The sequence below is a fragment of the Odontesthes bonariensis genome, chromosome 2 (assembly GCF_027942865.1).
Source record: "Odontesthes bonariensis isolate fOdoBon6 chromosome 2, fOdoBon6.hap1, whole genome shotgun sequence".
NCBI classification, from domain to species: Eukaryota; Metazoa; Chordata; class Actinopteri; order Atheriniformes; family Atherinopsidae; genus Odontesthes; species Odontesthes bonariensis.
In genome coordinates, this window is record NC_134507.1 from 7826623 (window position 1) to 7853147 (window position 26525).

Consider the following 26525-nt stretch of genomic DNA (forward strand, 5'->3'; position numbering starts at 1 on the left):
CTCGTAAAATGGGACGACAAAAAAAGAAAGAAAGAAAAGAAATCAATAAAAACCAATGAGGTAAACCATCTTCATTGTTATGAAAAGGAACAGCGTTAAATATTAGCAAAGGCTTTGTTGTCCCAGGTTTTTTGGAGATGAGTTGCACACCCGACATGCAAACACGAACGAATATTAAATAAAAAGTACTGTAATTACACGCTTTTGATCCTCCTGCCTCAAAACAAAGACACATAACAAAAAAAACACAATGCATCAGATTTCCTTCACAATTGCTTTATTGAAAAGGGCATTACAATCTTGTCTGTGTCTTTCAAGCTACATCCAGTGTAACATAGAAATTTGATTCAAACGGTGGTGTTAAGTTCCAAAGGTTTATATTACAAACGGCATCATCGTATGGAGAGTACCTGGGTAACAAGAAATGTATCGCCGACTTCTTACAAATTAGTGCTTCTGATGGCACCTTACGTAGAGATACCTGTGACCTTATCACCTCAGTTTTATGATACAAACTTTTCCAACAGCCCAGTTTGTTTCAAGAACTACAACAATAACACAAAAAAACATTCTTGTTCCCAAACATCCAGGTATGAAAGTCTTGCATATTAGCCATTCTCTGACAATATTAGAAAATAAAAACAATTAAGTGGTTTGATGCGGTTTGATTACAAAGGGGGGGGGGGGGGGGCTTAAAATCTGGCTGATGTGATAGTGTTAGAAAATCCACACAATGACATATAGAAATTACATAAAGCATCCAAAACATTAAACTTTTTACATTACATAGGCATGTGCCTGAGTAATCGGTGAAAGCCCGTACAACTTCAGAAGTGGACCAATGTGTCGGTGTGAGAATGTCACGTGAGGTCCCCGCCATGCTGGGGGGGCCAGTGGGCAACAGCCACCGTGCAACTTGGTCAACTCAAAGAAGCTTTGCTAAACTGGCGAGATCTTTCACAAAAACAGTCATCGTTCCCCTCAAAAACTGTGTGCCACATTACAAGTACCGTCAGAGGATTTAGCTCAGGCTTAAGTCTTAGTGTCTGGCAACTGTATGTGGCCTATGGCAAGCAGCAACATATTATCGGTAAGCGACTGCCAGGGGAGGATTGGGAGATCTGACTTTAGCTTTGTGTCATTTTCATCAAAAGGTTCAATGCATGCTTTCTTAACACGGGGGGGGGGGGGAATCTCAATACATGTGCACACATTTACCTACAAAGCTTAAAAGAAACTTTGATGCATGTGTAACACGGTCTATACAAACTTCTGACTATGGCACAAGCTGGGTTGTACAGGAAAACTTGCCTCCGAGCTTCTGTTTTCTGACTACTTTGCATATTCAGTTACAGGCATTTAGAGGATGACAAATGCTATGCAAAAAAATTGCAAGAGAAACAAGGATAATGATCCAGCGCTTCATTTTTATTTTTTTGAAGTGTATTATGCTGGAGAATGAATGCCTTTCGTTTAAAATCTGTTTTTCAGTGTGACATCCACCAAAGCACCAAATTACCACAATCGAGCTAAAAGAAGAAATGACAGGCGAGATTAATTAATTTGAACTACTCACCCCTCATCTTTTATATGAACTAAATAACCCCAGGGTCCAAATCCCCCCCATCATATGAAATGTTTTTACACCTCGTCGTTTCTTATGTTGTCACTGAGGCAAAGCAACAGGGCTTCGGGGCTCCATGTGTGCACGAATCACCCGTTTGGTACCCGGTGTGAGGTTTCCTCTGTCGCAAGAGACGCACGTATTCACTTTGCTCGGAAGCGAAGTTAACTACATCTGAACTTTGACTCAGTTTCAAGTGCAACTTTGCGACGCAAGTGACAAGTTTGACTTAATCGTTTGCACATCCTACGGCATCACGAAGTGCGCAAAAACTCAAAGGGTTTTAAGGTGAGCCCACAAAGTGACTATACAGTATGTACAATGGAAGCATCTTTAGTTCAGGGAGGCCCGTGAAAAAATGGCTATCTACTGGCACAGATGAAGTTAAAGCAGGTGGTGAAGGCTAAAACACGAAGACACCAAATTTACACTTCAACTCGTGTGGGAAGGCAATTAGTGCGAAGCATGTGATTCAAACTATTTTTTTTTTGGCATCACAAAATACAAAAACGCGTTTCAACAGCAACTTGTCCATAACAAAGAGTTTTCTTCCTTTAAATCATCAGCTAAATGAGCTCTTTGGATAAACCAAATACTTTAAAGGCAAGTGAGCATCGAGGCTTTACACGCTTCGGTTTTAAACATTTAAAAGTCAGGCGGAATACATTCAGTAAAAAAAAAAAAAAAAAGAGGAGATTTTGGCCCAAAGGAGGAGATCACATCCCAACAAATAATTACTTACACAGCAGCAGAAAATGATAATTAGTTTCTTGGTGGCGCCACATTCATGGGGAAAGTAAAAAATAAAAACTGTGTTACGGATGACATTCCACAGATAGATTGTAGCAGGTTGTCTCACCTGTGATTTGGCATCATACAGTGTAAAGGTCAAACACTTTTACAATTGTAACGTAATATAAATGAACTATAAATACCAGAAGACAAGACAAGGTGGGTCACTGCCTGATATATGTGAATGGTATGTTGTTTAAAAAAGAAAAAGGCAATGCAGTAATAACCATTGTGATGTACATACAAAGCATCTTTAACACTGAAGATAAAGATACTCGAAATCAAGCAGAAACAATAAATTAAAAAATGTAAACCTAACTAGGACCGATTCACCGTAGTGCTGCCGAGCGTCTCACAGAAGGACATGCATACGTGGACCAAGGCCTTCGTGCTGGGCTGCAATGCTTTGGATTCATCTTGTTACCAGCACTGATATCCGGCAGCTGCCCTGTGGCTCATAAAAGAAACCGTCAAACCGACCGAGTTCAGGGGCATTGCTCAGCATGGAAACAACACAATGATGTTCCGACTTTTAGCATCACAGACCGAGGTGAGAAGGAGATGACTGGTCATCTGGTTTATCTGTAACAAATAGACACGTTCTCCTTCTCGGTGAACCCGCAAAACGCCCTACTATCTCATTTCAAAACACAAACACATGGAATGTTTGCTGAAAAATACCGAGGCACAGGACATGCATTACATATGCATGGGCGCTGAGTTAACCCATTAAGACCGGAGGCGCCTGAGGTGACCTTTCAGGGCTTTGAACCCTCAAAACTGACACAACGCCATCACCGAAAGCATCAGGGTCAAGTCAAAAAATTCCCAACGGAAGCCGATGCTTTATCCTCTCAAATGGTTTTTAGAATGCCCCTCAGGTCTGAATGGGTTAATCAGATTGGCAATATGTTTTGTAGATGTGCACTAACTGCACAGTATTAATACAGTAGAGCAGGTGGGAAAAGGGAGATGGTATGGGAATACAGTAGTGTTTTAAAGTACCTTAAAACCCTTCAGATAATAATCATACGACCTATAAGACATTTATAAATAAAGACTGTGCAGCGTAGGTCCTCGTGTGTTGCCAGGTACCAGAAGTACAATCATCAGCAAAGACTGTATCAGAAAGAATATAAAGGTATTCGACCAAAAGAGGCTGTAACAACAAGCTCCTTTTCTACTAATGAAATCAGTAGAAAGAGACGCCTTTAACTCAAAGATGTAATTAAAATGTAAACAAGGACATTACCAGCAGGATATAAAGCAAGAAGCTTAAGTAAAGATTATATTGCACTTAAAGCCAGTGAAGCTATCACCTCCAGTTAACAACTGTGAGACTCTGGGTCCAAGAAAATTAAATGATAGTCATCACAAATCAAACGCAGGAGGCAAAATCAGTAACTGAGAATAGAAACACATTTGTTCTTGTGGGGGGGGGGGGAGAGAGAAAAAAATAAAAATACAACTTAGTAAGCTAGAGAGACACCGGACTCCCAGACACCATTCGGAAAAAATCTCTTTGAGAATAGCCATAACTAAGAATATCCATGAATCACTCAGGCCGAATACATCCACAGCAGCAGCATTGAAACACTTTGGAAGAGGGGGGGGGGGGTAAAGCTGCCACTGTTGAATGTGGATTATAGTTTAGGTGGCAGGTTGACGACTTGTAATTGACTGTAAACATGTTAAGAAGAGCTTGATTTTAGCAACCACTCGAGCATCTTCCCGCACACAGCGTACAAACTGTGACAACAGCATCTGGTAAACAGGAATTTGGCAGCTTTTTCTCTGATGACAAATGTACGTGCCACAGATTTCTGTGGGTTCTTAAGTGCACACAGCGCAACGTGACGTCATCTTCAGCGAAGCAACGTTTTGACTCGGAGCAGCCGATAAGTTTCTCATACCTTGATTAAGTACCTCTTAAATGCGTCGCACCAATCGATCAAAGCAACTGGGAAACTGAAATAAAGGAATGCCAAACAAAGATCAGAATAAACCTGTATGACCTAAAGTAACCAAAATATTGAAGAGAAACTTCCCGCACTAAATAAAAATGCACTAATAACTCTAATGTTGCTTTCATCAGTCCTATTTGTTACAGCTTCTTTTTTCCTTACAGCTATTGTCAAACCTTCTTTTTACAAGTTTTTTTTATTTTTTCAAACTTTCTACTTTTTAGAAAGTTTACCCGCCTTCTTTTTTGGCTCATATGGTGTCCGTAGAATGCTTGGCGTCTCCTCCATGACCCGCACGAGCAGGTTATCAATGTAGTCCTCCAGCTCCCGGATGTGGGCATCCTTCTTTTTCACCACCTCCTTCTGCTTGATGAGTTCCTGCACAACTTCCTCAAAGGACAAGCTGCTGTAGGCGGCCGCACTTTCTTGGGTCGCCTCCTGAAATGGAGAAACGAGGAGATCTGTCGTTCAGCTTTACGCCGGCACACTTTGGAGGTCTTTGTTGAGTCTAAACAAGATGAAAACGGCCCAGTATGGTGTGGTGAATACGTTTTTAAGTTTGCCTACTGGAGGGACAGAAAACAACCACGACTAATTAGGCATGTTGGCGAAAAGTGACGTGTTTATCTTTTGTTCTGTGTCGTTAACAAAGGCTAATTAGGAGTTGTGAAGATGTGGCTTCACCACTGATGTGTCAGTGAATTCTATGGCGGATGTCATTTCAAAATACACTCAACGCTGTTTATAACGGGTCAAGAGCAGGTTAGCGGCTCCAACGGGACAGAACACAGCAACCATCTTGATGCAGCTCTCCTCCTTCCCGTGGAACAAGCTTTAAACACAAGGCTGCAGATTTCTACAGTTAAAGGTCAGGCTAATAAATACCAAAATAAGGATGCAACCCAAGCCCTGTTTTTGCTCTTTGAGGACAATGTATTTGGACTGAGCTGTGTGGTACGGTATGTGCAGATCATATTGCGCGGGTACGAGAGGAGCTGTAATCGTTTTTAATGAGGGACCACTTTATCGCTTCAGTGCTGGGCATCCTCCCCCGAACGGATAGAGCAGCAAAGCCTTCACCCTGTTTAAAATACCACACTTATCAGCTTCCACTCCCATGCACCATTCAAGTCTCTACTGCTCAGAGAAAAAAAGAAAAAAGAAAAAAGACAATGCAGTGAGACCTGGAGCGGGACTGCTTACCAGGTATCTTATCGCCTCCAACAGCATAGAGGCTACTGTGGGGCGACACGAACCAAAATGAAATATTTGCCTCAGAGATTAAATGTCCAACGTAAGGAGGGTTTCAGGAACAGAGCTCAGTAACCCACTCCACACGCACAAACACACAGAAAGACATCTCACTGCAAGATACTGCACTTAAGCCACCTGAGACGGAATAAGAGAACAGACAGCCATGAGGAAATTGATGTTGCTTTTCACGTACGAGACTGCGGACGTGGACAAGCTCTCACGCACACATCTGCACACACACGGCGTAATAATCAGGAGCTTTAGTGGCTGCTGACAAAGGCCTGGAAATGACCATGAACTGGCAAAGTAATGATGACCATTTTTCGGCGATCAGTAGTGGGGAGAAGATAAGGCGCACACTTGGCATTCTCCAGTTGTGTCATTACAGTTTCTAATGAGCTCAGCTTTGAGAATCTAAAAGCTCAGTCCTTTGAAATCTCTCACTGCCCTCCCTCCCCCCTGCGTGCGGTTAATTAGGGCCTTGAAGCAGAGGAAATGGGAGCTGCCATTTCTGGAAGGCACAGCAGCATGCACGGGGGCACATGTGTGGATACCGACAGCCCTCAACACCCTCAAAGAAAGGTGAGGAAAGCCATTATCAGCATTCTCCCTCTCATTTAGGCATCACTTTAGCTCCGGCTCACACTGCCCACTACTACATGCTGCTTATTGCGGTGGAATAGTCAGCAGATTTTCGCCCCTCAATCGGATACATTCTTAAACTAAACCAGAAACCGGAAAAGAGTTGAAACGCAAAGTGCGAATAATGTCACAATCTTTGAAATGAGAACATCTCCCGTACACTTTTCTCAGCAAAGACAACGCAATTACAGAATCAATGCAACGCAGCAATACGACTGACCTTACAGCTCGAAACCCAACACCACTGCAAATTATGATCAGATCAGACATGATGACCGACGTGTGCAGCTGCTAATTAGCCGAATGGCACATCTGAATTTTCAGAGGCCTCGCGGATCAATGTCACCAGCTGCTACGTCCAATGAAACTTAAGAGTTCTCAATTAAAAATCTGCACAGCAGTCGACACCGAGACAATGACATGGATGCAATTACTTGGGGTCATAGTTTTTTTTTTGTTTTTTTTGGGGGGGGGGGGGGTCATTTTCAGGTAAGGCTGACAACTTGCAAAAATACCACATGAAACATAATTTGCTTTTACAAGGAGCGTCTGAAGCCTTTCTTACGTTTTTCTTGACGAAGACGTCCTTCTTCTTCTTCATGCCGTCGTTTCCCGTCTGCTTTTTATCGCTGTGAACAATCAGAAAGTCAGTAATCACACGAAAGCATGAAAGCGTATGTTTTAGGGTATATTTTTTAACTCATTTAGAAGCTCAGCAGTGAGTGAGTGATAAATAACATTCGTGAAACAACATTTTTTTTGCACTCAAGCTACAAATGACCACTGAACTGCATTTAACAAAGAGAGCAGTAAAAATGATGGACTACTGCCTATAGAGATAAGTGGTTAATTGGGTGGTCTATCTCAGCATAGGATCTCATTAGTATAGCTCAGAGAGCTTTGTTATCAAGCCCAGGCCCTCTAAAGAGCCCCTAATGACACCTTCCACACAGATAAACCACAACTTAGCCACAGAGCTCACCAACTCTTTACTTAACACAGGAAAGAGATGTTACCTCCTCAGTGGAAAAGAAATTGAACAACGATGCCTGACAAACGAATGACGGAGAGGGAAGCAGGTCTTTTAGATCGTAGGAGATAGTTGAAACAACGGAAACCTCAAAGCATCAAACTGGAACCTGTGAGATCTACCAATCGAAGGCAGGAAGCTTTAAATGGAAACACTCATTTATTAAGCGTGCGCGTAAACCACAGAGCAGCATGTCAACAAAGTTGCTCCTTTAAAGAAGAAGAAGTGTGCGTTTCTAAAGTGGGCACTCGGGAGGCCCGAGAGAGACGGAGCCCGTTTGATTTACACCGCGTCGGCTTTCAAAAAGAAAGATAAGTTCTGCAAGATGCATGGTCTTCCGTAAAGGGAATTAAAATGAGAAATCCACAAATGCTTGTAGATGCAAAAGACTGGAGCGTGATGGGTCATACAAATAGATAATAATAAATGATACTTAACCTTTCAGAGAACACTGTGATCTTGTGATATTTACACTGCATCTTTGTTTCATTTAAGTAAAACTTTTCTTGTTGATTTCTGTAACCACTGAGAGCAATTAGAGCATTTTGCGAAAAGAATGGCTTTAATGTTGCTCTGATACTTAGGTCACATTACTGGATGATGGAATGTTTATAAGTAAACAAGAATTAACCGCAGAGGGCTGCCTAATGAGGACAAGTGAGCCAGAAAACACTGGATTGTGAGAGAAGTTGTGAAATCCTGAAAATGAAAAATGCGACTACCTGACTTTGTAGTGCGAGCTGAACGGGTTAGTGTCTGCTTGAGAGTCTGCGCTAAAGGGGTTGGGGGAGCGCAGGTCTCCAGAACTCCCCGAACGCGCCCCGTTGCTGGTCTTGCGGCCTTCCTTCTTCCCCGTCACGCGTTCCAGTAGGCTGACCTTCTCCTTTTTCTCCCTCCGCTCTGCCCGGTCCCACAGCTGCCCGTGCTCCCCCTTGAACGGGTTGCGGTTGCGTGGGAGCGTGGCATACTTCTGTGGCAGGGTGTCACTGATATCAGTGAAAGGGTCACTGTGTGCTTCGCCGTCCTGGTATCCTGGCACCTCGCTCTGGGAACGCCTGTGAGGGCCACCTGCATTTCCAGGAGAAGTCAAAAACATTCAAGTCCACCTGTGACCGTGATAAAGACTCCACAGAACTAACTAATAATATGATTAAGAAGGCAAAACATGATTGCGATTCTACATTTTTGTTTTGCTTTTCATGTGATAGTCCATTTGTGACACAATACGGCACAAATCGACCTCTTCAATCGCCACTATCAATAGACAAAGTAACCAGTAAAAAAAAAAAAAAAAACCCTGAAATTAAATCTAAAGTTGAAGATTCAGTCGATCGGACCGGTTAAAACTCCTACCGTTCCCCCACATCTCTCTCTTTCTCTGCCGTTTGAGTTTCAGCTTGGAGAGACTACTGGAAGTCTTCTGAATCTGTGGCCCATAACTGTAAAAACTGTGGCCATTGTTTGCACGAGTCACAGTTATTCGGGGACAGAAGGGCGCAGCTGGAAAGCTCAGGTCAACTACGAGGCCGTTTTAAGAGACAATTTGCCGAAAAAGCGTGGCACGACTATCATAACTCGTTTTAAATCTTGAGAATCAGGCCTTTCATCCTTGAAATTTGTGAGATACCAGCCGTCAAATGTGAGAATGAAACAAAATTTGCACGACCGAGCTGCTAAAAGGAAAAGCAAAATCCCCTCAGACCAAGATACGTTCTATAAGATGAAAAAAATGTAACAAATGTTCAAACAAGCCGTTTTGGATCGCTTACCACTCTCATCTATGGAGTTCATGGAGTCCAGTTTGGGTCGAAAGTGGGTCCCAATGAGATCGGACATGGAATGGGCTGCAGAGAGTTTATGTGCCCCAGACAGGAGTGGTCTCTTGGCCTTGGTGTCTGGCTGGGGTTGCGGATCTGGGGCGTCAGACGGGCGGCTGGGCTCCGAGTCACAAGCGACAGAGCGAGGCAAGATGGCTGAAGACGTGTCGCTGAAGCCACTCTCGTGCTTGCGGCCTTTCATTTTGTCCTTAAGTTTGGAAAAAGGCGAGCGCGGCTTTTCCTTCATGGAGAGGTCAAACATGCTGGCCGTCATGTTGTTCCTCATGAACTGAATGCTGACCTGGATGCGACCTCGCTCTTTCCTCTTCTTCCCCGGCTTCGACTCCAAGGGGTGCCAGCTGGAAAGCGAGCGCAGGAAGCTTATGTTGAGCAAATTCAATGACAAAATGTATTAACAAGAAAAAAAAAGAAGAAAAAAGAACAGGATTACTTTAACAACAACTCCTCAACACTTCCATTCTAATGTGCTCTACCACCTCCTTTACAGACATGACCAAAAAGGCTAATTTGAGCAGACTAATCCTAAAGCTACTTAAATCGTTTCAACTTTTTTTCTTTTCTTTTTTGACGCAGGTCAGAACGCCATTTATCATTCAAAGGATAAACATGATTCTTTGAATACTGAACACAAGAAATAGACTCCCGACGAATAATAAAAGACCATTTCAGGCTGCTTGTGGGCTTCTATTTGTTTAACTTCTCTGGCTTTTCCACTGGAAGTAATGGGATTTATACCTCTGCTTTGAGCGAAATAAAGTGGCATTTGCACAAATCTGGCCTTTGTTCAGAAAAGCAGTGACAAGCAACTGGGAAGCCGCAGAGCCACAGCACACGGCAGTTCATACATGCTAATGAGATATATCCTCTGTGTTAGAAGGCCTGTGGCAGTGTCCATTAGCACAGAAACAAGGATTTCTCGACACTCATTGTCTGCATTTTTAAATTACTATTGAAATTTTTGGGAGCGCATACCCATCCACCTCAATCTTGCTCAGGTTCTGTCAACTGCATTTATTTTAGCACACTTACTGACGCTTAAATCGAGACATAATGGTAGACCTTAAAGTATGCAAAATCTCGCCGATATTGGCTTATTGGAAGAAAAAAAAAAAAACAACAAACAAAAAAAAAATAATACAGCTGCGAAAATTCTCAACTGTCAAGCTCTTGACCCAGGAGCCCAGACATGAAAGGTCTTGTTAGTTCCAATTCCCAGGCTGTGCGCCATGCTCAGGCTGATCAGCAGCCACAGCATGCTGCTGCCGTGGGGCCGAGGCTGCTCCTCACGTGTGTCTCAAGGCCAAGATAAACCTCCCCTCTATGCTTGGAACCACAATTCTCCCACTCGGGCCCAGACTGCTGGGAAACTCCTCATAATCAACAAACACAGGTGTGCGATAATTATGGGCTGCCTACTCAGATATCAGGACAGGCTTTCCTCCGCAATAAGTCAGCTGAGAAACACTGCGGATGGGCTGCGGTGAACACAGAGCCACTGTGGATATAGCACCGAGGGTCCCGGCATCATTGTCAAGGCTGGCTGCAGTGTGGGATTAGGGCAACAGGCGACACGGGTATATCCATTACAGAACCCCTGCCGAAGAGGCACACAGCCTCGAGGTGCATCAGTTCCGACACCTAAATAAATAAAAGCCGTGTACGCTGATTAGAACATATTGTGATTCTCCCAACTGATGGGCGAAGAGGAAATGTGCTAATGTCTTTCCATGCTGCAGTGAGCTAATTAACACCAGATCCAACCTGGTTATGCAGTTCCTGTTTGCTTAATGTAGGGTTAAGAAATGTGTGCTGGACACGTAAGGCTCAACGGCCCAAAGTCTTTCTGTGAAACAGCACTTTCACACGGAACGAACCACATCGCAGCATGGGTTGACTTTAAGGCAGATAAACCAGCCTACGAAAGGCGCATGGTTATGAAAGGGGTGAGTCAGTTAGATCTCCCACCAATATCACACCCCCAAACAGTTTAGAGGAGAATAACTACACTCAACACAAAGACACCAAGGTTCAAACCCACGGCTCTTATTAAGGCGGTAGAGGAAGGGACACTATTCCATTCAGACATAAGACTTCATAAGGGAGTGGCTAACAGGACATGTTTAACCAGCTCCACTAGTTTCAATTACAACGTGTAGCGCTAACCATGTCAGTGATTAAGCTAAAAATAATCTCTCAACAATGCAGGCAAATTCATCGCTAAGCCTCAAACAATACACTGTGAGCAGGATGGAAAAAAAGTTAAACCGATGCCTGGTCACCAACTGAGCAAGAGTGAAACGCTTCATTTGTAACAGCTGCGTTCGATCACGTACAACAGAAGAACACAATCGTGTGCTTTAAATAGTCCTGTTAGCGTAGTAGGCTGCAAACAATTCAAAAGCAGATGTATCGCATTAAATGAGTGTGTAAAACAAGTGAAGAAGAGAATAAAGGACAATGCAAAGGCATTTAAATCATGTGGTGTAAAGGAGTTAGGTCATGAACTTATTTAAGAACAGAGGACAGAGTATAGCATGCAAAGCTCAGCACACTTGTGATTCTAATTTAGCAAAGAGACATGTGGCAAATGTGACCAAGCCTCCCCTCCAAAAAACCCAGCTCCTATCGGATTTAGTCTATGCTTATGACTGGAATAGTTGTGCAAATATTTTCCACTTCCTCTCAAACGTCTGCTCCTCCACAAACAAAGACATCACATACTGTGGCTCAAATACAGGGCGTGGGATGCTGACGACTCAATATGAAATGTAAAATATCAGAATCCGAGATTTAAACCACGACAGCTCAAATCAGTGTGGTGGCATGTAAAATGGAACGAGTTTTTAGATTCTTCTAGCATTTGTGTGTTAGCAAGAGACCCTGTGTCTGGTAAAGGATATTAACGTGGCTCTACGATGTGCATCCTTCCCAGCAGCTGAGGTTTGCCGATTCATTTTGAATGAGTACATGTATCCAAACCTTTGATTAGTATTACAGAAAAAAATGTTTTGGTGTGGAACAATTCATGGTGGCATTTTAAATTGTTTTTTGGCCAATTATGAAAGGTTTATCCGCATGGATTGTTTTTATTATGCAAAACAGGGCTTGACTTGGGCAAGAAAATCAATGCTGAATTGTTTTACACATAAAGCTGCAGCTTTTAGGTCCTTATGGTTACAGTATACAATATCATACTTACTCAGTTTTCTTTCTCTCTTTGTTATCAAAGATTTCATTTAGGTTGATGAACCTCTGACCAAGGAATTTATCCATCCCAACCAGGGAGCGATGCATCACTATAAGGCAGAGTTCATACACTTCAGGATTGCCCTCTAAAAGTAGACCAGGTAATTCAAAGGAGGCTTCTTCTTTCCATACAGGGTTAACGGTCTTCTCTGCCACCGATGTAGAGTACTTTTCCTTGCCCAACTGGATGATAGTGTAGGCATCGTTGGTGCCATTTTTGCCTTTGGGCTGTAAACCGGTTGCTTGAAGAACAGTGGCTTGGACATGGGTTGGAAACCACTTTTGAGACTGCTCGCCCAACGACATGGCCAACACTGGTTATTAACGGAAATCCATTCACAACTAATCAAAATATCACGTATGTAGGTAGCTGGTTTGGCGAGTGCAACGTGCAAAAAGCGACAATCATGATTCACTATAGCTTGTTATCCATGTTGGTGTGGTTTCTGTAACAGCAGTGGTTTGTGTAGCAACAGTAGCTATAGTTACAAGCAGCAGCATGTATGACAAACTGAGCACGCCTCATCTTCTATCAAATCACAGATGTCCAAGCCACTGGTGAGTCATCTGCAAAAACACAGAAAGAAACAGAAGAACGTCGGTATCTTTCCCAGAACCAAAACATGACTCATGGGGGTGATGAGGGAGCATCGTTATTAAGCCAGTTAATCATCTCTGATGGCAGCCACTTGCATCAACATGATTTTAAAGCAAAAACAAGGAATGAAGACTAAAACAGATATTAGATTCTACTATTTGTGCAATGCGTGTATAAATATATTTTCTTTAGATGTAGGATCAACACAGTAATTGATGATCTCACCCGGTGACACATTAGCGAGGCACTCAGAGGGATGATAGAACGTAAAATCCATAACGACTAAAAACCCATTTTAAAGTAAAGTGATCACGGGTTGCACCAAAGTCTCTTTAGATGACACGTTTGAACAGGTCTGCCACAGATGTTTCTTTTCAAAAGCCGATTTAAGAAGCTGGACAATGAAAGGTGTGATTGTTCCTTTAAAAGAACACCTTTCCACTCGTTTTGTCATGGGAAGCTGATATTAAACTGCTCACCATAATCAAACATCGTCACAAATTAACTGCAGTGCAGCTGTAAACTACGAGGTTTACATGAAGTTTTAGCATCAATGTATTTACTTAAGCTGCAGCATAACGTTAGCACTGTGCGGCTAGCTGCTGAGCACACAGAGCATCAAACTCACACAAGGCTGCTTACCTCGGTTTCATTTTCACCGACAAGAGATGGACACTCAGCACTTCAGCTCAGCAGAATCTGCCTCCATAAATATATTCATGTGATAGCTTCTGAGGCTGGGACGCCAGCTACTCTCAGTTGTCGCTGCTGTTTTTGTAGCAGTCCATTCCTATGCTCTGCTGTCGGAGAGCATCGAGCTTTACTTCCTACTCTGACGTCATTTCCTGCTCAACCTGGTGAAAGGTCAAGCGCAAAAGTAGGTGGCCGCACGCGCTCAGGCGCACACTCTCAGTTTTTGAAAATAAATATTGTTGTTGTTTAAAAAAAAAAAAACATATGGTAGCGCCACAGATATATAAATGAAGATAAGAAACTTAAAATAAATAAATAGACAAATTAATAGATAAAACTCGTGACGAAAGAAAGAAGAGAAACGAACAACGTCGGTGTCGAGTTGTGGTATACTTTACCGGTAAGCAGTAATGAGGCTCTAAATTATTTTTGACTAATACACAATCCGTGTGTAGTACGTGTGTCGATACAGTGCGCGCGCGTGCGTTCGCTCATGCACCCACTAGAGAGGGTTAAATCATACAAACATGGGGAAGTGCTTTTGTCTCATGAGTTGGACATGGAGGTGAAGATAAGGGGTTCACTTGAATGAACACAGACATGCTTGTCACCCCACTTGACAAGTGCATCTTAACCAAACACACCTGCCTATGTTGGTTTTATCGTTCTGCCGCAACCAGTGCAGTATGTACACACCACAGGCCTGAGGCTCAGGCTGGGCCATCCATCAAGCTGAGATTATTGCTCTTATCAAGAGTACATCACTGAATGAAATGCTGAGGCTTAGTGAAATATTAGGCTGTACAGAAACGTGTCTGATAGGATTTAATACATTTGTGCATCTCAGCTCTCATGTTTTACATTAACTGTTACATTGGGTGGATATTAAAGTATAATGTCACTTTGTGACATGCTACAAAGGATGTAAACGTGCCAAAACGTAGGCAATATGTCCCATTTAGTGTTGGAAACTGGCTTTTTAGTTCACCTAAAATTCATTTACACATGCGACATGTTTTTAAATTTAATTGAAACCAGCCCAGTGTACACATTCAGGACCACATGTGTCCTGTACGAGCTTGTCACTGTCCTTCGTTGAGCTATTTTAACGCAGTTGAAAATATTTAGATTCAAGGCTCCAACTATTTGTAGCCGCTCTGCGTCGCCATAAAGAAATGCTCTCGATGCTTTGTGTCTATTTCCGGATACATTCATCGAACAACCAGTCAGACACGTGTGACATCTTTGGAGATCTTTATTGCAGTTTAGAGTTTGGTGGTATGTTAATATGAACAGTTGTCAACAAAACAAGTCTTACCAATAAATAGCCGTTGCAGCTGTTTTTGTTTCTGTTTAAATCTGTTGCATATGTGTATGCAAATAATATCAGACCCCTCTGGATCTGATTAGAGGCCATTGTGGGCATTTGGTTTGATTAACAGAAACTGATCTTGCTTCATCCACTGAACTTATTATTTTCTCTATAGCTATAGGTCATATCATTCATTGGCATAATGATATTGATATACTGTAGCAAAATAGAATTGCTTATACTGTGAGGGAAGCTTTTAGGTGGACATCCCTTTCCTGGAAGTCATTTAGAGATTCAAAATTTAGCTGCACAGCGTCCTTACCTGCCAGTGAGTCAAACTGAATTCAATCCTCTAAGGTGCAGCGTGGCCAGCGGGGTCAAAGTTTGACGACAAACAAAACCCCAAAGATCAATGGGAATCCGTTGGATTTTGTTGCCAACTGAAGGCCAGATCTGATAAGGCTTCAGTCTGAGTAGTCACACCGCACAGCTGCTGGTCGGCTTCCAGGTGTTGATGATTTATCCAGTTCCATCACTACACGCATTCCTTTTCAGGAATATTTTATGATCTGTTGTGGTTAGCGGTGTCAGGTTGAGTTGTATGAAATAACTACGAGAGGCATGCAGATAAACAACCTGGGTCATGACACTTTTCCTTAATTTGACAATAAGTCAAACACGTTCATATATTACCCCTCTGTAGGAATATAATAACGGGGTGCTTGTCCTCTGGTGAGATAAAAACTTAAAAGACAACATTCCAACATCACCTGTATTCTTTTATTTATCTATTTTTTTTTTCATTTTCTTCTTGCGGAAATACATTGGAATACATTAAACACAAAATATCACATCATAAACTAGCGAGAAGTAACATAAAGACACCGTCTACATTTTGGAGGGAACTGCGCTGAAGGTCATAAACTGCCCAACATGTGAGTGAACCCTCCCGTCTGGCCGGGGCCACATGTTGAACCACATTAGCCTTGGCCCCTAACGGCCGCAATCCACTCCATGCACATGGTTCTGGTTTAGACTCCGTACTCCAACACTATATAGGTTGTATTACATTTATTAAACACTTGAAAAAAAAAAATCACTGGCTGCACGGTTGTCCATCTGTTGAGGACAAGAGAAAGTATATGAAAAGGCACGAGGCGCGGCGGGGAGAGTGGAAACAGTTGTGATGTCAGCGCAGGTCTTAATGTGGTGCAGGTCTAAGCTCTGGACGGATGACTGATTTAAAAGGTATAGCTTTTAGCCGAGAGAGCAGTTAGATCACAGATGAATTTTAATCAAAAAAGAAGGAGAAAGGCACACAAATCACCTCTGCTTTGCTCTCAGGAATGTTTTTGTGCATGGCTTTGATATATAGGTGCAGATGTGCGACTGCAGCATGACGAGCGGAGCTAAAAGGGGCCGCTAAGCTGGGGCAACATGTCAGCCCGGTGACTCCCTAAAGATCTCGATTTCTTCTTCATAACCTCAGAAAAGGTCAGTGAAACCGACACGCAAAACACAATTCCCACTCATTCCCTCCATTCTGTTTGTGCATGTTGTTTACAGACATTCCTTTCTCTTTTTTTTTCAAAATGTGAAAAAGACAACATTTTTATAGGGGAATAGGGAAAATTTCAAGCTTCTGCTTGAATCGGCCATAGAATAATATTTGAATTTCTCACCATATTCCCACATGTACTTGGAAAATGAAGTGTATAAGTATGGAATATTAAGAAAAATAAATAAATGGAAACCAACTAGCACAGGTCTGTTTGTCAGGTATGGGCTCCTCCTTAAAGTCAATCACAGCTCTCTACTCTAACCATTATTTACACAAGGTGCCCTTTTGCTTGGTTTATCATGTACGGTTGTGCCAAGGTAAAGCAGCCAGAAACTGCTGTTCTGGCCTAATAGAACAAGACTTTGTATGCCGAGATGGGTGGTGGAAGCCAGTCAGCTGCTCTATGCCATTTGGAATAATTGTTGTGACAGTGGGTATATTGTGGGGTCCAAGAGCCCAGTTTCCTGACCTCTGAACATTATATTTACTTTTTGCGGGGGGGGGGGGGGGGTATAGATCCTCTAAGCCCAATACAACCAGAAACTTGAGGGCCTTCTTGTTCGGGTTAATACTCTATATGGCAGTGGTTCTTAACTTTTTCTGCAGGGCTTCGCTTTTGCTGCCCTTTAGTCACAAGGACAAAAACGGATATTGTGAAACATACGACATTGGTCTGTCGCTACACACCGTTGTACCGGTGAAGCTCGGGGCAGGAAATGCCTCATCATATTTTTCTTGTCTTTCTCTTGTGAGATGCATTTTATTTAGCCTGGCTGTGGCTCTCCTGTAATAAGCATCTGGTTGTTCATCGGGGCTGAGATTTATTGGGTTATTACTGTCTTTAATTAATAGAATATATTTTGTAATTTCAAAGTATTAATCTTTGGCCTCACGCTAAGATATTGTACAGCCATCTGCCACACCACGCTCAAAAAGTCCAGACAAGCTTTTCTTTTCCCTTCAAAACAAAGTTCACCCGTTAATAGGATGTCTTATAACGTAGAATATTGACCAATGAAATCGACTCTGCTTCTTTTACGCCACACAGTCCCAAGGGACAGGGTCATTTCATAACAATTTCAAGCGATCGGTGAAAATCCATGACGAAAAGTCTGGTATAATCCCACCTGCCTGAGTGAGCGCAGGACATTTGTACACGCAACGGTGTGAATTTGAGAGCAGAACACACAGTTTTAAAGTGGAGCAGAGCACATCTGCATGCAAGCAGGGACTTTTTTGAGTGTGACGACAGAGTTTGGAGGCAGAGCAGCACAATGTCTGAGCATTAACAGCAAGGAATGCTGCTCTCAAATTAAAAAGTTGTGCTTGATTGAAGATAGTAATATGCCCCCATAGAGTCTGAGCTTGGAAAAAAGGGTTGTGAAAACATTAATCTGTCAATATGTGCACGTCACAGCCCTCTCCTACGAGTTCTTGATAATAACTTACAATATAAGCTTGATTTCAGTGGGTGGTTCAGGTATCAGACCTCCCGGGCGGCTCCCTGTGATGATATTTCAAGCATGTCCAACAGAGGAAACCTGCAACAGTCTCAGTCGAGAGACTTCATTATCTTGTACGTTTTGAAAGGAGTATCCAGCTTTGGTTAAGGAATGGCGGAAAATGTATGCATGATTTCCTAAAATTTCTGTTTTTGAGAGCCGACCTTGTACATCTATGGAAGTGAACATATGAAAACTAATCTGTAGTTCCTGATTTTTTTCCACATGTCATGTTTTCTAAACGGCCTGTTTATTAACTGCGGCACATTTGACGTATATTTTACATACACTGTGCAGATAACTGGAGACATGTTAAAACTTTACTCTCACTGGTTAGTTATTTACACCAATCAGCCAAGTATTAAACTCATCTGCGCAAATCGATATGGGTCCACTCCACCCCACTGAAACACAAGACCTTAGGGAATAAACGCAGGAAACACAGGAACAGAGGTGTCTGGGATGGGACCGTGGGGTTCCTGTGGACATTGACGATGCAGAGTGAACATTTCTGGCACAGCGAGGGCACAAGGAGGAGATACAGATAGATTTAGCAGACCAACACTCTTTTGCTTGTGGTTTCCATCCGGGTCTTACGACGCTGGCAACACATCATTTGAGTTAGATATAGTGTGGGATGGGGCTCTCCTTGGACTTTTTGTCATGTGAATGGCCACAACCCACATGGACACTGCTTATTATTCTCAGAATATATAGAGGAGCATTTGGGAAAACGGTAAGTGTGATTGTTTGTATCCGCTACTGTACAATTTTCTCTTTTTTTTTCTTTAAAGAAACAAGAGAAATACAGATAGCAGCCGCGATGTATCCCTCTAAGCGTTAAAATTGGTGTATTCGCAAATGCACAGTTTAATGTCAGCAGCCCACTCTGGGGTCACGATTAACAGAGCAGGGGAACAGGTGTCCACCCTCCACCAGTATGAAAAGACTCTACCCAGACCAGAGGAAGCACCTACATGTGTATGCCCTGCAGTCAGCTCCGTACAGGATGAAATAATTCATCAGAACTGTGCAGAAGAGACATTGTGAGGCAAAGTTCAGAGGCATGCTAATGACAAGAGCATGTTTGCAGAGAAAGGGAAACCTGTCAGCTCTGAATGAATTGGGAATGGCAGAACAGAGGTTAGGCCATTGCAAACTCCTTATTTCTTTGTGTAATCCACAAAGAGGACTTGCAAATGCCCGAAAGAAATTGGTTGTTTTGTAGCACGCGGTGCATATATTATGTTATGCTCTCTTGGCTCTCGAAAACACAGAGTAAGAATGTTTCACATTTCCATTCCCTTTTCAAAGCAAATTTTTTTTTTTCCAGATAGGAACATGAAAACATAGACAAATTTGTTTTTGTCAAACCCAGCTGCCAGACAGAGTTTCCCATAGCCAAAATGAAAATGCAGCAGCATTTTACAGCGGAATGGTTTTGCGTAATGCATTGAAAGTCTTTGCAAATTGCCTTCTTTTTCCAGGAGGGCAGAATGTATAATTCATCATATTTGCATTGCCAATACCTTAATTGTAACAGTGATAGATTTACTGTACATACAAAACACATAGTGGAACAGAAAGTGCATTCAAAAAGCCGCAAATATACAGTTGGGGAGTATTACTTTAGCTCTTCGGCAAAAAAACGAGTGGGTTGGATCATTACGCTTTTACCAGTCTTCAGCGCTCGCAGCCGAATGCAATCATCTTATTACCAGTTTCTACAAGGATAAACATCCCACACAGCCACTCAGTCTGCATAGTTGTATAGCAATTTCCCTATATTAAGTCACAAATTAACATTTTTTTTTCTACACACACGTACACACACAAAGTAATGTAGTCAGACCTGCAAATCGATAAGATAAAACTTTAGTGATTACTGCTGCTGCGCAAGCTCAGTGCAGCTGCAGCGCAGAGCTTATGGCAATTTGGGGTGAAAATGTTTGGGATGCACAGATGCACTGAGAGGGAAAGCATGACAAAATAAAATGAATTAAAAAAATGGAATGTATTTAGAGAACTCATACAATTTGGATTGTTGAAACTCTTCCTTTGTTTTGTCGATCTGGATGCGGATCTCACAGCGGCTGAGTTTTGGGTCCAAGTCCTCTCCGGGAATCAAATCCATGTTACTTTGGGGAAAGAAAACAGAGTGATAAAAGAAGAAGCACTCATTCAACTTCTTTATTGACGAGAAAGTGAAAGTTGTTGCTTCGAGATATAACTGTCCAGTCCGAGCCATTTAAAATCGATCTTTGTGATGCAAACATGCACAGTTATGAAAAAAAAAAAAAAAAAAAAATCCCCGTCATCACATAAATTTAATCTAAAGTAGCAAACCTCTTGAGAAAATGTAATGAGTAGAAAATAGATATTTGGGTTCAAATGTCGGAGGAAAAGTAAAACTAATAAAATCTGTATTTGTGTGTGTGTTACTTCCAGCCTGAATATAAAATATAAAATATAAAAATGTGTGTGATTCCATGTGCCAATAATTTAATTATTTTCCCCCAAAATCTCTGAAATCTTGTTTTGTTTTTTTTGTATATTTTTGTGCATGTTTGTGTTGAAGACCACATTTTAGAGACAACTGTCCACCAGCGGTTAATAAAATGTGTGAATAAGACATAAGTAAGACATGCTCATTAATGGCAGTGAGTGAAATTTACCCAGAATGAATGCGCAGCGGCTATGTGTTCAGTTTAACAGTTGAACTGGATGGCGTGATCAGCGACGGCGCATTTAGAAGTGCTGGGTTTGCTTCGCCAAATGTGCTGAGGCAAAAACCCGGCTGTGTCGTCTCTACGTGGCAAAAATGTATTCATATCAAAATAAGTTAAATTGAAATGTGCTGACCACCACTTCCTGAGCATGTCGAAGGATGGCGTTTATTTGTGCAGCGAGCAGCCAGGTGAACACCGGAGGTGACACAAACGCCGCAGGGTGCACAATTACACTTGAAGGGCTTTAAAGATTGATGTGAGGGGGGAAAAAAAGAAGGAAAAAAAAGCTGGATTATTGTCTTAAATGTTTCCTTGGCAGCGGGATGTCAGGAAGGTCACGAGTCAAAAGATAACGTCTCTCCATCTTCGGGAAATGAAGGCCCAAATCGATGACCTTTGTCTTCAGTGTGGTAAAGGCCAGGAAAGTGTGAGGGCCCATGACACGTCTCATAGACGACCTTATGTTTGATTTTTCAGGTTAGGGGCTGACTTTAAACACCTATAGCCCATTAAGTGTTGGCGTGCGAGTGTGATCATGAATGCTCACAATGAAAGCTTCAGAAAGCCTTTTTCTTCTTCTCGCAGCAGAAAGAGGAAACCTTTCCACAGTGCGTGCTACTTGGAGTTGTGAGTGTCTGCTGAAGGTATCTGGTCAGTGTTCACTTGAATGGTTCCTCGCTCAGGTCAAACACTCTCCCGCCCTGTCATCATCCCTCTTGCCGTTCCTCTCCACTACTGACACTTTGTAATCTCCACACAATACATCATGACATGGCGTTGTCCAGATGTTTGAAAGGCTTTAGCGTGTTCACCACCATTTGTACGTTCGTAGTGGTAGCTCATCGTCTTCTACACAAAAAGCAGGGAAATACTATTTTATTTCATTTGATATAAGTCCTCATCCTTCCGTGAGGTGATGGCATATTGATAATTGTTACATTGTCGATGTGACAACAAAGGTCAAGGTCTATGATGAAGAAATGCTGAAGTATTGTCTAATTTTTGTGTCGTATCAACCACAAAAGGTTACTCAGATGACATTAAGCAGAGCCGACATCCCTGATTGGCAATTTGAGGCTCCTGACCTTTTGTGATATACACAGTCTGTACTGTACTGTGATTTCTTGACATCCCATTGACTGTTTTTAGTGGATCTCCTATTTGTTGCATTTTTTTTAAGCTTTAAGGTGTGTAAGGTATTCCTATATGCGAGCCAGCTCAGGTGTGGGATTCATATAAAGCTGCTCCGCTGCTCCCACGTGGCCACATTCACCCCGAGGAGAGGCTATCTCCTTCTGTTGCAAACACAAGCCCCCCTGTTAATAAGAAAGTTAATATAGTTAAGGGAAACCATGTCTTCATCAGTAACAATGCGGGGAAATTTAGTGTATCAGAAAATCCAGTTTGGTTTCATTAGGAGAGTGTATGAAACAAACTCAATCCACATACGGTAATCGCTTGAATGTGAATTGATTCTGATACCAAGACTGTATCCTAAGCCTCTCCATCTGTTTGCAAATAGTTACCCATTTTCAATTATGGATATGTTTAAAACCTCCCTAATGCCTGCAAAAAAGGTCACAATCAAACATTGCTTTTGCCACAAATATGCTATTTTCCAATAGAAAGGCCAATTTGATGCTCATCATGTGCCCTGGTGTACCTAAGTGCTGTTTAAAGAACATCAATGCAAAGAGGGATTAAGTATTCCTGTATTTTGCTAATCATTTATGAAATGCATAATTATCTCAGCCGCTTGTTGAGTGGATTAGAAATCATTGATTCTCTCTCTCCGTGTATATATAGTGTCAACCTAACCCTGTCAAACTCCCCAATAGAAATATTCTGGATAATATGTATGCATATAGTTGGCAGAGCTGCACTCCGGTTCATATTTCATGCAGTGTGAACGACTAATCCATGAAATGTGTGGGTGGGATGATTAACACAGACACCAGCACTGAAAATATGTTTGCTTTGAAACTCTGAATGTGATACAAACATGAAAGTATGAATAATTGGTAGAGAATGGGAGCCTGTGTAGATTTAGAACTCAGAAACGCAGTTTATGACTAATTGTGTTAAGTGAAAATGAAGTGCACTTTTGTTCTTGGGATAATTAGCTTTTTAAATATTGCGAGGGTGATCGTGGAGGCTCTCCTGGGCTCCACTGCCTTTGGAGTGAGCCCTCTAGCTCTCCCATGGGGTGGCAGCGCTCATTACAGGAAGCCCGCAGGCCGGAGGAGAGGAGGGAAGGCAGCACTTGTTAGGAAACCTCAGAAACAGCTCCTGCTGTCTGAAAAAAGTGTTACTCCGGCTCGAGCTAAAGGTTGCGATGTCTTGTTCAAACTTAATCAGAGTTGTTACTAGGAAACGGTTCATTCAAGTCCCTGTTTTTACACATTACATACGTTTTAACTTTCAGTGGCTTTGGTTAATGAATGCAAAGTTTTGGGGCGCAGTGGTCATTTTGTTTACTGTCAGGAGTGAAGCGCTGGGGGAATGAATGTGCAGTTTTATAATTGCAGCGTTCGGACAAAATGATGTCAACACTTCAGCAGAATATACTTGCCTTCAGAGAAACTAAGTCCTCATTGTACACACTGCTACTTTGTAAAGTCAGGTTATTTTAAATGACAATTAGCAGCTTCTGTTGGGCCAATGTAACCATCATGCTAACCTTTTTCCTTGTCAGTGGGGTTTTGCATGTATTGAGCACAAACTTCCCTATTTAACTAATGCACCGGGAGTTTTGGTGATGGATATTTTGCCTCAAAGCTCTCCTTTGTAAAAGTTGCTTTTTGTCAATCCTTCCTAAAGATCTAGCCTCGGACGTGCGTGTGCTCCTTGGCAGTGGTGGATAATTACAGTCACTTACTGAGAAACTTCTTTAAACGTTACCAAAATCTTTTCACATGAAAGAGGGGGATGCAGCTTCAGAAAGAGGCAAAGGAAGAGGAGGATTTAGAAAGAGGACGGGACAGAATAGGTGGTGGCGGGGAGACGGGGAGAGTAATTACTTGATGTAAAGGCCACAAACAGAGCTCCTGCTGTCGCTGAAAAATCAAATCTGTCAGCAATTAGAAGGAGGCCAAGCAGCACTTGTCAGTGGACAATGGGGCAAGAGGAGAGGGGGTTAGCAATTATTAGAGCTGATAGAGTACCTTTATTTATCTAAACAGCAGGTTAGTTGCCCAATCTCCCCCTTTGTCACTTGTTGCTTATATCAAAGGGGCACCACTTAATCCGAATAGTGTTCCTTGTGGCAACCAATGGGTATTATATCCGGGCCAAGAACTGGAGAGGGGCTGCTTTTCAGCGTTGGGAAGAATAATCCAGGGGTTGATCTCATGCTCTTGCAATGCTTCCTTTGCTCAAAGAGCTGATCAGGATCCCTTATGTTTGAAGCTATTTATTAGAAGTTTCAGAAGGAGGGGGTGCTGGGGGAGGTCACCAGTCTAAAACACGTAGTCGTTATCAAAGACTTCTGCTCCTTCAAGGGGCAAAAGCCCGCGGGGTCTCAGGGAAGGGATTTTGAGTTGTGCGGGGCTTATTTTCATTTTAAGCCAACTGCGAATACAGTCCACAGCATCAGCTCTGTGGTTCTCACAGAAATATAACAGCCTCGTGTAAACAGGGAAGATGGTCCTTTGTTGTGTTAATGAAAGACATGGAGACGTGGAAGTAAGTGTTGGCTCAGAAAGGGAAGCAAAGGGCTCTTATTAGCGGTTGCTTAGAATGTAAACTTCTCAATTAGTGTAAGATTACTGTTTAATACTTAATAATACGGGAGGCCAAAAAGCAACATGAACTGAGGATCTGTTTAAGAATGTGTTAAGCCAATTTGATAAAAAAAATAGTGATGCAAGCATCATAGATGGCTGTGTGATCTTTACAGTGCATGGAATATATCAGAACAGCACGTCCCTTCATGTGCATCACTGTGTATATTTGTCAAAAACATTTTATTGTTTATTTTCCCGAATTTTCCCTCAAACTTCCTTGGAAAGAAAGTTTCCAGTACTTTGTCAAACTTCAGTAAGTGCAGACCAGCTGACATTTCCACAGACTAAAGGTTAAGGTGAAATTTGCTCTCGCAGCTGATCGCATCTGCATCTCTCAGGTGCAGAACGCAGGCGCTTTGCCACAGTTTTACATCAGGCTGCAAGAATGGTTTATGTTCGACAAAGTCAGCCATGACACGAGGGAAGAAATGGGGAGGAGTGTCTTAGATTATTAGATAAATTGTTAAGTTCAGGATTCGTTAAAAGAATCACGCCGAAGAGCTAAACTATGTAATTTGCAGACGATGTGAATTCATTTCGTTAATGACGTGTGTGTGTGTGTGTGTGTGTGTGTGTGTGTGTGTGTGCGTGTGTGTGTGTTTGTAATTCTTCCGCATTGAACTGTGAAAGTTGAGAGCTGGGAAACATTTGCTGAAATGCGCGGTATCTTATAATGTGGTCGATAGCTCTTGTGCTGACACAGGCTAATTTCCTCAAACATCTTTAACTGGGTAGAAAACGAATATCAGCTTCCCTCTCAAATGCCCTGTTGTTCAATTAAAATTGAAATAGGGGAAATTTTAATAACGTCGTTTCAGTAAACTTTGGGAACGATCGGAATTGACAGTCATTTGAAGAATAGTTTTCAGGGAGCAGTGTATAATTTCTGGATAAAAGTTTAAATATATCCTTTTGGAAAATGAATAAAAATTAATATTTTTCTTCCACTTGCCAGTATTGAGCATCTGAAATTACCCGAAGAGCAGATAGTGTTTTGCTTGAGTTAATGTGGAGTTATTACTTTTTGTTAGTGATTGTTACCTCCTCAGATGTGATCCACACAGACTGAGTGTATAACTTTTTTTATATATATACATATATATATGTATATATATATATATATTTGGCTCCTACTCATAAAGAGGAGGATATTTGTGGTGATACAGTCGGATTGTCAATGAAGTATGCGGAGAGTAGTAAAGTATTGTCTTAAATATTCCTGTGTATATGGACTCCAGATGTGAAAAATATGAAATCCCATAAATCACCGGAGGCTGATTAACTCTCTCCATTTGGCCGTTGAAAAATGCATAAGTACATCACTCATGGCTCAAAGCAGATTTCTAAAGATTACAGAGATGCATTTTTCCCAAATAGTGGCAGGTTTTAATGTGGTTTGCAGAGCGCGCACATGGGAGAGAAAGCAAGCAAGACTCATAAACCGGAGACACCGACGGCCGATTCTTTAAGTCGACATGTAGGTATTTGCCTGTTTCTCACACATAGAAACATGTGTTGCTGAGACACATTACTGACAGAGCATGTGAAGAACTCATTTGTTCTCGTTCTTGTATGAACTTTAAAGACGAAACTCTCCTGCTCAGTGATATCTATTTAGAAGTTGTCAGGCTGGAAAGGGAAAAGAATTGTGCAGAGAAGAGCGAACAGTTGGTGATGGACCACGGATTTCCGTGTGCAAAAAAAAGGTATACATTTTTCGACCGTCATATGGAGGAAAAAAAAGTGTCTGATTGGAGTTGAGGAAAACTGGCGGTCGAAGGGAACACATGAAAACATTGTTCCTTTTTTTTTCCCTAAATGCTTTCACAGCTTAAACAAATTTAATAAGACTTATTTTGACTGACAGGAGAGCGATCTCCCACAATGTCTTCTTTTTGCTCTCACATTCCTCGTAAGCAGCTGTGCGCCGTTTTGAATGAGATGAAGGCTGGAAA

The 26525-nt window shown here is 42.0% G+C and overlaps 1 protein-coding gene across 1 annotated transcript; it reads right to left on the reverse strand.

Annotated features, from left to right (window-relative positions):
- Positions 1–260: 260 nt before the first annotated feature.
- rab11fip2 (RAB11 family interacting protein 2 (class I)) lies at positions 261–13796 on the reverse strand. Its single transcript, XM_075475195.1, has 6 exons — positions 13631–13796; positions 12344–12957; positions 9076–9482; positions 8029–8374; positions 6842–6905; positions 261–4818 (listed from the first exon to the last, which is right to left on the reverse strand). Exons 2-6 carry the CDS (start codon positions 12694–12696, stop codon positions 4594–4596), a joined length of 1395 nt encoding a protein of 464 aa, XP_075331310.1. The 5' UTR covers positions 12697–12957; positions 13631–13796; the 3' UTR covers positions 261–4593.
- Between the last annotated feature and the right edge of the window lie 12729 nt (positions 13797–26525).

Coding starts and splice junctions, on each gene's coding strand:
- rab11fip2 (XM_075475195.1), bottom strand. CDS start 12,696: ATGTCGTTGGGCGAGCAGTCTCAAAAGTGGTTTCCAACCCATGTCCAA. Junction 8,375..9,075: donor GAACTCCATAGATGAGAGTG/GTAAGCGATCCA, acceptor CTGGAAATGCAG/GTGGCCCTCACAGGCGTTCC. Junction 4,819..6,841: donor ACGTCTTCGTCAAGAAAAAC/GTAAGAAAGGCT, acceptor TCTCCATTTCAG/GAGGCGACCCAAGAAAGTGC.